The sequence below is a fragment of the Pithys albifrons genome, chromosome 16, assembly GCF_047495875.1.
Source record: "Pithys albifrons albifrons isolate INPA30051 chromosome 16, PitAlb_v1, whole genome shotgun sequence".
NCBI classification, from domain to species: Eukaryota; Metazoa; Chordata; class Aves; order Passeriformes; family Thamnophilidae; genus Pithys; species Pithys albifrons.
The window spans coordinates 371,326-383,802 of NC_092473.1; the positions used below are offsets into that span (position 1 = coordinate 371,326).

Here is a 12,477-nt window from a genome sequence, read left to right on the forward strand (position 1 = left end):
GGTTTTGAGATTTTGGAGGTGCTTTGAAAGTGTTAGAGGGATTTGGGAAATGTCAGAGAAGTTTTAGAGAACTGAGAGAAGTTTGAAGGTGTTGGAGGGGCTTTGGAGATGTCAGAGAGATTTTGGAAGGCTCTGAGAGGATCTGAAGGTACTGGGAGAGCTTTGGAGGAGTCTGAGGAGTTTGGGAAGCATTGAAGAAGTTTGGAGAGGCTCTGGAGACATTGGAGAGATTTTTTGAGAGGTTGGAGGGAGTTTAGAGGTGCTGGAGAGGTTTTATGAGTTTTGAAGGGATTTTGGAAGGGTTGGAGGAGTTATGGAGGAGTCCTAGGGCGTTGGGAGGCATTGGAGAGGTTTTGCAGAGGTTCTGGAGATGTTGGAGAGATTTTTGGAGATGCAGGGCGGGGTTTAGTGGTGCTGGAGAGATTTCAGAGGTTTTGAAGGGATTTTGGAGGAGTCAGAGGAATTTTGGGGATATTGAAGGGGTTTGGGGAGTGTTGAAATGAAAAGGTTTTGGAAGGTTTAGGGAAGTTCTGGAGATGCTGGAGAGAGTTTGAGAGGTTGAATGTTGTTACAGTAAAATCAAAAGTGAGCAATTCAGATCTATAGAAAACCCTGTGAGACTCAGCTGTCAGCCAGAGGCAGCAAAGAGCTCAGCTGCTGCTGGCTGAGAGGGAGGAGGTTACTCCCCAAGAATTCACACAGTGGGAGTTCACAGGACTCTGCAGGTGCACGAAAATAGCCAGGATGAAATAATATAAACATGGGACTTGTGAGAGACAGGTCCCAACCAACTGAAGTGTCTGGCGTGGTGGTGTGTAACTCTTTTGGCCAATGAGCTGCAGTCCTAACCCCATATAAACTGTGTGCTTTGGGCAATAAAAGGTCTTCACTATGAACTTCATAAGCTTGTTGGTGAAGTCCTTTCTCTCAGCTGAAAATACTTTACTTTAGTTGAAGGTGTATTGGAAGCATCAGAAAGGTTTTGGAGGCATTGGAGACATTTTGGAGAGGCTCTGGGGGCACTGGAGAGATTTTCAGAGAGGCTGGAGATATTTTAGAGGTGCTGGAGATATTCTGAAGGGGGGTTGGAGGAGCCAGAAGGGTTTGAAGGTATTGAAAGGGTTTTGAAGATATTGTGGAGATTTTGAAGGTGTTGGAGAGGTTTTGGAGCTGTTGTAGATATTTTGGAGGTGTTGGATGAGTTTGGGAGATGTTGGAAGAGTTCTAGAGGCAATAGAGGGGTTTGGAGATGGTGGAAATTTTGCAAAAGTTTTTGAGGTGTTGGAGAAGTTTTGTAGGTGATGGAGAGATTTTGGAGAGGTTGGAAGAGGTATGAAAGTGTTGGCCAAATTTTGGAGGTGTTGAAGAAATTTTGGGGAGATTTTGCAGAGGCTGGAGATATTTTGGAGGCATTGGAGGATTTTGGAGTTGTTGACAAAATTGCAGAGGTTTTGAAGAGGTTCTGGAGATGGAGTGACTTTGGAGATATTGAAGGATGGTTGGACATGTTGAATTGATTTCAGAGGTGTTGAGAGATTTTGGAAGCACTGGAGTGTTTTGGAGGTGTTGAAGAGGTTCTGGAGGTGTTAGAGGGATTTTGGAAATTTTGGAGATGTTCTGGAGATGTTGGAGAGGTTTGGAGGAGACTGGAGATGTTTTGAAGATGCTTAAGGGATTCTGAAGGTGTTGAAAGGGTTTTAGAGAAGTTTGAGAGATTTTAAGGGTATTGGAGAGGTTTTGAAGAGGTGCTGGAGATGTTGGAGAGGTTTTGGAGGTGAGGGAGAGGTTATGGGCATGATGAAGATTTTTGGGGGGTGATGGAGGGGATTTGGAGGTGACAGAGAGGCGTTGAAGGGGTTTTGAAGAGGTTTGGAGGTGATGGAGAGGTTTTGGAGACGTTGGTGGGGTTGGGGAGGTGTCAGGGGTAGGTTTTGGAGCCAGGGCTCTGCACACAGTCATCCATCAGCACATGGCAGCTCAGAGCCCTTCCCTCCCACGTGTCCAGGCAGCACTTCCTCACCTGTACAGCTCCTTCCCGCAGAGTTCCATCACCCTGCCTGGCCCAGGGCAGCGTTTCCCTGGGGGGATGAGCCGGCTGGGGCCCGTGGGGTCAGTGCTGTGCTGAGAGTGTGGAAATAAAACCTCCATGACAGAAAAGCTGCCATGGAGAGGCCCCAGGACTGCTCAGCCCTAAGCTCTTGCTGAGCCCTGGGGCAGTCACAGCCCCACGGGGGTTTATTATCCCTCCTCCCAGTGTTTAATCCTCTAAAGTAAGTGCCAGCCTTTGCAATGTCCCCACAGGGGTGTTGTCTGTCCCCTCTAAAGCTGGTTAAGCTGCTGGTTTCAGCCACCTCTTGTCACTGCAGGTGCCACTGAGAGTTTGGGAACCATAAGGAACATTTTGATCTGTATTAACGTCATTGTTTTGGAGCTATGGCTGGTCCCAGCACCTTGGTTTTGTCAGGCAGCAGGGAGGGACTGGATTTCCCTTTATTTAACATTAATCCACTGGATCAATGATCTGGATCTCTCCATTACCATCTTCTTCTCCAGCCACATCAGGCATTGGAAAACCCATGGCCACAAAGAGTTCCAGGTTGAGGCAAACCTGGGAGATGGGAACAGGAATGGGATTCTGGGCTATGCAGCTTGGCTGTCCTTGCTGAGCAGGGCTGGCAGGGTTGGGGGTTCTCCCCACCCCAGTTCACTTAATTACTTAATTAGAGACATGGGCATGAAGCCAGCAAATATAGCGGGTGTCCTTGGAGCTCTCCTGGAGCATCAGAAGGAGCTGGGAGCCAGCACCGGAATCCCTGGGGATTCAGGCTGGGGGTGAGGTCCAGATTGAGCCCCAGGGCCAGGTCTGAGTCCAGCTCCAGCCCAAGGCTCAGGCCCAGGTTTGGCTCCAATTCCCATTCCCATTCCCAGACCCGGTCAGGCCCCGTCCCTGGGGGGGCGTGTCCACCGCCCCTGACCCCGCCCACACGCGCGTGCCCAGCTCAGGCCCCTCCCCGTTCCTGCCGCGCAGGAAGCACCTCTTGCGCATGCGCAGGCCCGGGGGCGCGTGGCCGGGCGCGCTCCGGGCATGCCCCTCCCTCCGCGTACCCAGAGCGGCCGCGCCCTTTTCCAACATGGCGGCGGCGGCGCGGCGCGACCGGTTTGCGCAGGCGCAGCTCCCTCTCCTGAGCTGTGATTGGTTGCGCGGTCCGGGGAGCGCTTCCGGTAGGAGGGCGGGGCGGGCCCGGGATGCGCCTGGCATAGCCCCGGCACCGACACCGGCACCGACACCGGCTCCGCCCGCGGCCCTGCCCAGCGCCCCGGGGCTCCCCGTCCTGCCGCCGGGGGAGGCCCGAGGGCTGGGCGCCAACGGCTCTCCAGTGTCCGTGGTACGCGGCCGGCGGGGGCTCGCCGGTGCATGGGCGGGGAGGCCCCGCCGGGCCGCCGCTGTCCCTGAGATGAGCGGAGCGTGGCTTCCTGCCTAGAGCCGCCCCGGGGCTGCCGCGGCCATGGTGAGTGCGGGGAGCGGCACGAGGGGAGCCTGGACCTGCCCCGCGGAGCCGCAGGGGCTGCGGGGGGTAACGGGGCCTGCGCCCCCCTGAGCCGCCCTGGGGGCACGGGGGAAAGGCCGGGAAGGCAGAAATTCCTCCTGGGAGCGCTGGCTCTGGAAGGCGTTGGGAATTACAGGTTTTCCGCCTTTACCCGGGGAGGGGGTGCCCAGGGGCCTGTGGCTGCCCCATCCCTGGAAGTGCCCAAGGCCAGGTTGAACAGGCCTTGGAGCGGCCTGGGACAGGGGAAGGTGTCCCTGCCCACGCCAGAGGCTGGGACGGGCTGAGCTTCAAGGTCTCTCCCAGACCAAACCAGTCTGTGCTTCAGGTCCTCCGAGTTGCCGTGTTGGCCTCCAGTTTAGCCTTGGATAAAGTGCAGGAATGCCCTCGATTCTGTGCTGGAGACATTGGCCTTCAGCTCCTTCCAGCAGCGCCAGCGCTGTGCAATCCCAGGCTGACATACAGGGGGAGATCAGCACGCTCTGATTTGCACAATCTTTTTTCCCGTTGATAAGAAGCCAGAGGAGACGTCCCTAATCCTTTGGGTGCGGGCAGAGCCGGGCTGGGAGGTGGGAATTGCCTCTGAGGGATTGGAGAGCTGATCCTTGGCACCATATCACAACTCCTGTTTTGATTTCTCCCTTGTACCTGCAGGGAAGCCTCTCCCAGTGTTTACTGGGCTGACAAAGGGAAGCCACAAACATGCACTTTGCAGCTGGTCAGGGAGTGGAGAGATGTTTTCAGCGGCTCTGGATCTGCTCATGGGGATCTTCTTCCCCACTGGGCACAGACAGTCGGTTCTGGTCTAATTTCCAACCTCTTTCTGGCTTCAGCTGCCTTAGATGATGTAGGCTCAGGCCTTGCACCCCTTTTCTTCTGGAATTTGGGATCTTGGTTGTGAATCTCTTCATTAAGAGCTGAAATTATCACATCTGCTCATTGTTTGATGTGCTCCTTGCTGTTTTATTGGAACCTTTCTCTCTGGAGCCTATTTAAGCTGAGTTTCATTAGTCCTTTTGGGAGGCATTGCTGCTCCCTCTGGGGCTGTTGGGGTTGGATATTGTCTCCTCAATAAATTCTAGTAATAGTCTGTTCCTCCTGGATGTTTGGGGGTGGGGGATGGACCTGCTGTGCCTGCCTGCTCAGGGTGAGCTCCTGACGTGTCTGCCACATGCCACAGGTCCTTCTGGATTTAGCTTCAGTCAAAGGGGGGTGTTTTTGAGGTGGATTCATCTTAGTGCACCCCCCAGGTTCAAAAAGATGAATCAATACTGTGCTTTGGAGGATTTGGTAGACCACTTAAAACTGCAGGTGGCAAAAGGACTTCTTCATTCTTTCCTCACCTTCAATGGATACACAGCTTTGTCCTCCTGAATTACACCTTGTTTGCTTCTTTTTTCCTTCAACATCCAGCATTTGGCTCAGCCTCAAGCCCTGCCTGGGAAAGTTGAAGCAGCCACAGGATTTACTGCAGGATTTACTGTTGTAACTCCCTGTGACTCCTGTACAAGATCTCCCTGCTGTTCCCATTTCATTGGAGCTTACAGATGGGCATGTTCTGCTGCTGGTGTACCTCCTTCTTGGAAACAGTTGGAAAAGTGGGAAGATGAGCTGATGGAAGGCATCCTGGGAACAAAGAAAACATAATTAAACTCTGCTCTCCAGAATACAGACTCTTGGAAGCAGATTTTCTTAGTGAAGTTGGATTGGGTTGATCTGGAAGTGATTAACTGGGGAATACTTTTGAAAGGAAACTGTGAGGTCTGAGCACCCAGCAAGGCAGGAGGGAAACCAGTGATGCACAGAGAGCTCAGAAACTCCACCTGTTGTAGCACAAGAGCCCATTTGCTGGTGTCAAGTGCCACTAAGGAAACGAATCATTTTTGGCTTTCAGAGGGATTTGTGAAGAGCAGCCCTGCTGTGCTGAGCTCTGGTCACCCCTGGGTGGGGGTTCTTGTGGCTGTTCATGCACATTTTGTCTGTCAGAGTGTGCTCTGTCCAGTCAGTGGCCACAATGAGGGTGTGTCCGTAGGGAAAGAGTCCTGCAGAATCAGGCTGCACAAGGGGGTTTCTGGGGAGTTGATCCCTAAACACAGACTAAATCCAACTTCAAACTTTTCTCTTCTTTGACACAAATTACTATAGTTTCCTGCTCAGCTTTTAGGATCCTTCCCAATTTTAGAGAACAGTTTCAAAACAAATGCTGTTTGTGGCACTAATGCTTGAAGGCTTTCAGTCCAGATAAGCCATGTGTGTCTCATCACTCATTCTTTCACCCTTGTGCCCCTTGCACTAGTGCAGACAGACCATCTCTGAAGCCCTCAGAGCTCACTTAGGAGCTCCTGAGCAAACCAGTCCCCTGGGAATTGCGTTTGGAACTCCCCCGTGAGGCAGGTGATTAACTCCTCCTTCAGTTGTCCCCAATTTGTTCCTGTCAGCAACGAGGGCAGTTCAGGAAAAGGAGCTTCTTGCAGGAAATGCTGTTGTGTGAGGTGTGGGATCCAGAGGTGGTGGGGAACAGGCTCCTCACAGAACAAGTCACTCTTCCCTCAGGTTGTCACTGAATGTGGAGCCACATGGGAAGTAGACAATGGAAGTGGCAGCACAGATCCCAGGAATCTTGTGTCCCTGTTCTGTGTGAGGCAAATATAGCTGCAGAAATGGAGCAGGCAGTGGGTTCTGTGGCCTGGATCTTGAAGTTTCCCACAGCAGCATCCTGGTTTGATTTTACAGCCTCTATGATCACCTTCACAGTTTTTTGGCAGTAAGTCAAGTCAGGGGGAGGTGAACCAGAGCTGATTTTGGGATCACTCCTGGTGTCTGCTGTGCAGGTGGCTGAGGATGTTGTGCCAGGAAGCAGCAGCAGCTTCTTGCTCCTGCAAAGCCCCTGGTCCTGGTTGTCCCGTCGCACGGGAGACACTTAAACCACGTCAGGGCTGCTTTGGCTGTTCATGGATCACGTGAGCTGCAGGGATGAGAGATGCAGAGGATGCTGATGCTGCACAACCAGGAAGTGTTGGCATGTGGAGAGGTGGGATCTGCTTCACAGGAGGTCTTTGGGTGAAGAGGGCTTGGAGTGTCCTCCCTCCCTCCCCTCAGTGACAGCTGATGTGCAGCACGAAAACTGCACCACTGCAGGGCAGGCTGAGGCTCTGGGTGCTCCCTGTGCATCCTCTTTATGCACAGCTTACAAGTAAAAGTAAACCCTTTATACAACCATTCTGACTCACACTACTGAGCAGAGAGAGGACAGGCCTCAGTTCCAACATCTGGCTTCCTTTTTGGGCTGGCAGGTCGTGCTGCAGCTCTGTGCCCCCTGATTATCCCCACTATATTAAATCATTAAACTGGAGATAAGACAATGCTGGTGAACTTTGCCATCTTTTCTGTCTGCAGCAAAGCCTGTGTAGCTCTGCAGATGAACTGGGACTGTAGCAGGAGAGCTGGTCTCTGCCAGGGATGCTGCCCCCAGAAGGAAAGCTTTTTCTCTGAGGAGAACAGCTCACTGAGCAGAATGGTTGTCCATAATATCTTCCTGGATCTGTAACAGCTACAATACATACATATTTCAGAGTCTTGGATAGCTAAACTCAGGCTGGCCTGTCTCCAGGAGGACTGAAAGGTGTCAAGGTGAAATTGTGGAGTCTGAAGATTCACTGAAAGAGCTTGAAAAGCTCATTTCATGGATGATGCTGAGAAGTGGGGTGGTGATTGGAATTATTTCAGTAGAAAAGCATTAAGGCCTGGCAGTTGCTGCCAAGCTCATGCCTTGGGGTTCAGCACTGCAGTGGGTCCTGAAATCTCCGAGGCATCTGGGTTGTGTTTGGTAAATTTAATACACATTATTAGGTGGTGTTGTTTAGCTCAGGGAGAAGGAGCTGTTGTTGATGTTCTATTTCCAACAGGTGTTGGTATATGCAAAGGAGAAGAAAATGGAGCTTTTTATGTGTAGGCTGATAAAATGTGTTCTAAAATTCTTCCAATTTATGTCCCTTTGTTAATCAGTTAAAACTATATTTGTATTTGGGTCACTGCTGCCTTGGCTCTCTCTGCACCCCAGGTGTTAACATGGCAACCTTCTCCTTCTAGAGAAAAAAATAAGGGCTTTGCTGCTTTGTTTTACCAAAATAAAATTCTTGCAGCCCCATTTATATCAAATAATACCAAATAATCTTGGAATCTCATTTATACCATTCATTAAGTGTGCAGTATGTGCCTGTTCTCCTGTGAAGGCCTTGCTGTTCCAACCAAAGAGGAAATATTAACAGTTTGGTAGAGAAAAAACTGTTGGCTTTTTCCTACTGATTCTGGTGGTCAAGGACTTGCCTTCTTGTCCAGGCAACCCCTGGGGTTTATTTGTGGGTCCTCTGGAATTTTGGGAATGACATGGCTTCTCCTGGGTTCAGGAACACCTACAGCTTATTAAATGCATAAAGCAACTTCTTCCAATCTTACCTCCCTACGCAGACATTTTATTCCTTTCTTTATCCATTCTGCTTTTGATTCACAGTCAGGATACTCTCACTCCACTAGAACTGTTCAGGCTCTTCTAGCAACACCACAGACTGCTTAATTTTTAACTCCTGATCCCTATCCTGTGTGTGTCATGTCCAGAATTCCATTTCTCTTCCCATTTCCCAACACTTTGCATTCACACTCCCAACTGTCTTGTATTTGTTTCAGCATCTCCAAGTTTGTTGCTGGATCTCTGGGTGTATTTTTAGCAGTTTGACTTCATATTTTATTACAGCTTTAATTGCAGCATGAATTTCTTCCCAGGAGGGATTGTCTTGATTCCTTTTTGTCGGCTCTTTGGAGAAAGGAGCTGCTCATCTGTTTTGTATCCTGGCTTGTCAGGATGCCAAAGCCAGCACTGGATGCTGCCTTCCAGAGGAAAGAGTGAGGGGTTTTTCCCTTAGGAGAGAGAATTTTGCCTGAAAAATCTGTTGTGCTTGGTTGATTCTCTCCTGCTTCAATGGGTAAGAACAGAAGAGGTTTCTTCTGCATTGCAATACCACCCAAATTTGGGGGATGGAGGGCAGCTTCTTCCATGGAAGAATACTGGAAGTTTGTCCCAGTGTTCATTTTCCTGGAGCAGTAACTGGTAGTGGAGAACTGTGTGTGTAAAATTGGACTCTGGAGGGGTGACTGGTAAACAGCTGCTCTGTATGGCTGGATTTGTTGTTCCCCAAGCCATTCTCTTGTTCTTTGCTTGTGGGGGATAAGATGGAATTTTCTACAATTCCTTGGCTTTCTTTTTGCAAATGTGAAGGAAACAAAGAGCAGGAGGATGTGAGCCATGATCTCTGATGTGGAAACATGAGGTGGGTGCTCAGGAACAAGGCAGCTCCTGCTCCCATCCATGGCTGGGGACTGCACCCGCTGCTCTTTGATCCCACCAGCATCCCAGGAGAAGGAGAGTTTTTTGGGATTGGGGAAGGATGGAGGAGGAAAAGGCAGCTTTGGCTCACAACAGCTGCTTTTCTTGTTTCCTGCCAGTGCTTGTTGGAAGTGGGTTGGGTTCTGCTGACCAAAGCCTAGTTGTGTATTAGCTCTTTGGATCCTCCTTGCCCCAGGGCAGATATCCCTGTGCTGGCCCATGGGAATCCCCCCAGCTGTGGGGCAGATCCTGGAGCCTTTCCCAGAGGCTGGACACGCTGGTTGTCCCAGAGCTGCAGGAGGTGCTGGTGGGGAATACCCCAAAGTGCAGAACCATTGCAGATACCAACATCTTGTGTTTCTTTGTTTGGACTGGATGTTCTCCCTGCATGAGCTGTTCTTTGTAAACATTTTAATGAATAAAAAGACTCTTAGAGTTATTCCCATGGTGTTATCCATGATGGTTTCTTTGTACACTCTTAAATGCCCAACACAAGTTGCTCTTGCCAGGAATTAAACTTGAAATATCACAGTCTGTTTTTCTTCACTTTGATAGGGGCAAGGATCTGTTTCCACATAAGTGTAATCATTTCTCCCTGCAAATCAGGTCTGCTGGTGTCATACATTGAGTGGGGGTTAATCCTGCCCCCAGGTTTGCCCTAAACCTCACACTGATATCCTTCTGTGTAGTGAGGTGTTGGGACAGGTTTTTCCCCATGGTAATGGGCTTAATCCTGTCAGGCAGAAGTGGATGTTGGAAAAATCCCAGCAGGATTTGCCTTTCTGCAGCTGCATCTGACTAAAGATGCCTCTTTAAGAAATGTTGAATAATTGGGGTTTTTTTACATTTACTTTCTTTTTTGCTTGTCCTTGTGCTTCCCATTTACTTCTCCCCATACGTGCAGAATTCCAGAGACTGCTTCACTTAGGGTTGCAAACAACTGTGATTTGGAGTATTTCTCTGGATATTATTGCAAGTTGTCTGTAGATTGAGGTAAATAAGGGTTTCTTTGCAGCTTTGCAGATGGTGAAATATTTGAGAAGTGTTTTTAAATCCTGTTTATGCGTCTTTGACTCCTTAGAGCTGATCCAGAAACCACCATTCCTGGGGTCGCAATTCCTGTCACTTTAGAGCATCTTTTTTTCTACTCCTCTCTGGTCAAAGGACCTGCCACACTTGAACAAGTGGTGAAGAGCAAGGTTTTTAGCATTTTAAGTGTCAAATATTAATCTGTGAAAGCAAGAATAGTGTTCTCTATAAGAGGACTCATTAAAACCACAGGAAGGACATAGACACGTTGAACTGAGTGCAGAGGAGGCCACAGAGATGCTCCAGGGCTGGCCCCTCTGCTCTGGAGCCAGGCTGAGAGAGCTGGGGGGGATCACCTGGAGAGGAGAAGGCTCTGGGGAGACCTGAGAGCCCCTTCCAGTGCCTAAAGGGGCTCCAGGAGAGCTGGAGAGGGACAAGGGATGGAGGGCCAGGACAAGGGGAATGGCTTCCCACTGCCAGAGGGCAGGGATAGACGGGATATTGGCAAGGAATTGTTTCCTGTGAGGGTGGGCAGGCCCTGGCACAGGTTGGGCAGAGAAGCTGTGGCTGCCCCATCCCTGGAAGTGTCCTCGGCCAGGTTGGATGGGGCTTGGAGCAACCTGGGCTGGTGGGAGGTGTCCCTGCCCATGGCAGGGGGTCGGGATGAGTTGATATTCAAGGTCCCTCCAACACAAACTTTTTCTTTCTGTGATTCTGTAAGTGTTGGGTTTTTAAAACAGACTTCAGCTAGAAAGACACTTGGTAACTTTTGCAAGTTCATTTTGTGCTCTGTTGCTCATCTCTTGATATTCTGGATCATTTGAGTATGGCTTTGGGATCTTTTTTCACACCTGCCTTTTTAGCAGTCATGTTAATTCACCTAAAACTGCAGAGAAAGTGTTCTCTCAGTGGGTGCAGCTGCCTTTGGGGCAGCCCTGTCGTCCTTCTTGTGTGAGCCTGATTTGCTTATGCAGAGAAAAGGGAAGTGTTTTGAACCCTGTGCCTGTGGTCCCAGAGCTCCTGCCCAGAGTGTTGCCTTACAGGGAAGGATGGAACCCCCTCCAAGGTGTCACAGGCTGTGGGACATCCCAGGAACCTGGCAAAGGTGAAGGATAGACCTAAGCACTAAGTTTGCAAACCTGCTCTTTTAAGAGAGGTGTTTCTAGGCTCCACTGGAAAATTGTAAGTTAATTCTGAACTCTGGGAGAGAAACAGAGTCACCTTGCAGTGTTTTTAGCATCTGGAAAGTGGCACATGCCCAGCTGGCCACCCTTGGCAGATGCTCGGCCTTCTGCTGTGTCTGAAGAGCAGATTTTGCTTGGTTGTTTTTGCTGAAGACACACCAAATGAAAAGTTGTTACGACTGATGGCTTCAAAAGCAGTGGGCAGCAGATAGGAACTGTCTGAGCTATTGAGGAAGGTCTAATGATTGTGGCTGGATTGTCAGATTTAGGTTGGAAGTCAAAAAGGGATTCAAGAGCCACCTGGGCCTGCTGTACTTTGGTGATATGCAGGATAATGATACTGAGGAGTCTTCTTTTTAGCTGTTTATTGCTGTTTTAGCAACTGCTTGTTTGGGGAACTGTGTGGCTAAGCCTTTTCCAGCAGCTAAAGCACAAGAAATCAATTAGGAAGTCATGGGCACATGACCAAGAGTCAGGACCCAGAAATCGCTCTTGGGCTTGTCTTCAACAAGAGTGTGGCTTGAAACAGCACTGCCTAAATCTGCCTTTGATTATTCCAGCTTTCTGTGATAATTTATTCCCTTGGTGGGGTTTTAAGAGCATTTCTAGGTGTTGAAGCAAATGGAAGTGCTGGGTGGAGGACACTGACTGCTGTGCTTGGTTATGTGAGTTAAGGGTTACTGGTGTAGAAAGAATCAGCCTCAAACACTTGAGCCTGTTAATCAAAGTTGAACCTTAAAATCTGATGCCTGGTTAACTGAACCTGCCTGTCCAAGAGGATTTGAGAAATAAGATCCCTTGGGTATTGAAAAGGTGCTGATTACTTGTGGAACAGGCAGTGTTACAGGGAAGATGATCTGTGTCCTAGTTGAGACATCGGGTTGTCACTGCTGGCTCTCCAGAGCCTGTTTCATGGTGCTTGGGCTGGGGTCTTGTTTAGTCCTTAGCTGATCTTTAAATTAAACACATTGATTCCTCAAGTGCAGTCTCAGGTTTCTGAAGGGATGAGCTGTACAGGCAGGAGGCCTTTGGGCAGGTCTGGTGCAGTCCCTGAGCTTTGGTACCACATGGAGGTGGAGAGAAGCATCGTGCCTTTATGCCTCTGCCAGTTTCCTGTAGGTACAACAGCATCTATGACTTCTGTCCCACAATTCAAGCAAAAAATCTGCTAGAACAGAAGTGAGTTTGCAGAATCCCTGTCTCACCAGTGAGCTGCTCAAGTGGTGGCCTTTGAGTGATCCAGGTGAGGGGATCAGCTCTGCAGATGGAGAGCTCGACATGGCACCAGGAGCCTGAACTACTCTCAGAGCACAGAGTGAGGCCAAGTCTAGTTTCAGTT

At 49.8% G+C, this 12,477-nt stretch overlaps 1 protein-coding gene across 3 annotated transcripts in view; it reads left to right on the forward strand.

The window, feature by feature from the left end:
* The first annotated feature begins 3,215 nt into the window (after positions 1 to 3,215).
* XPO6 (exportin 6) overlaps positions 3,216 to 12,477 on the forward strand; it is a 54,578-nt gene continuing 45,316 nt past the window's right edge. For all 3 annotated transcript variants that reach the window (XM_071571429.1, XM_071571430.1, XM_071571431.1), the window contains exon 1: positions 3,216 to 3,509. In XM_071571429.1, the coding sequence (XP_071427530.1) occupies positions 3,507 to 3,509 (3 nt within the window). In that variant the 5' untranslated portion in view covers positions 3,216 to 3,506. The remainder of the gene's footprint in view (positions 3,510 to 12,477) is intronic.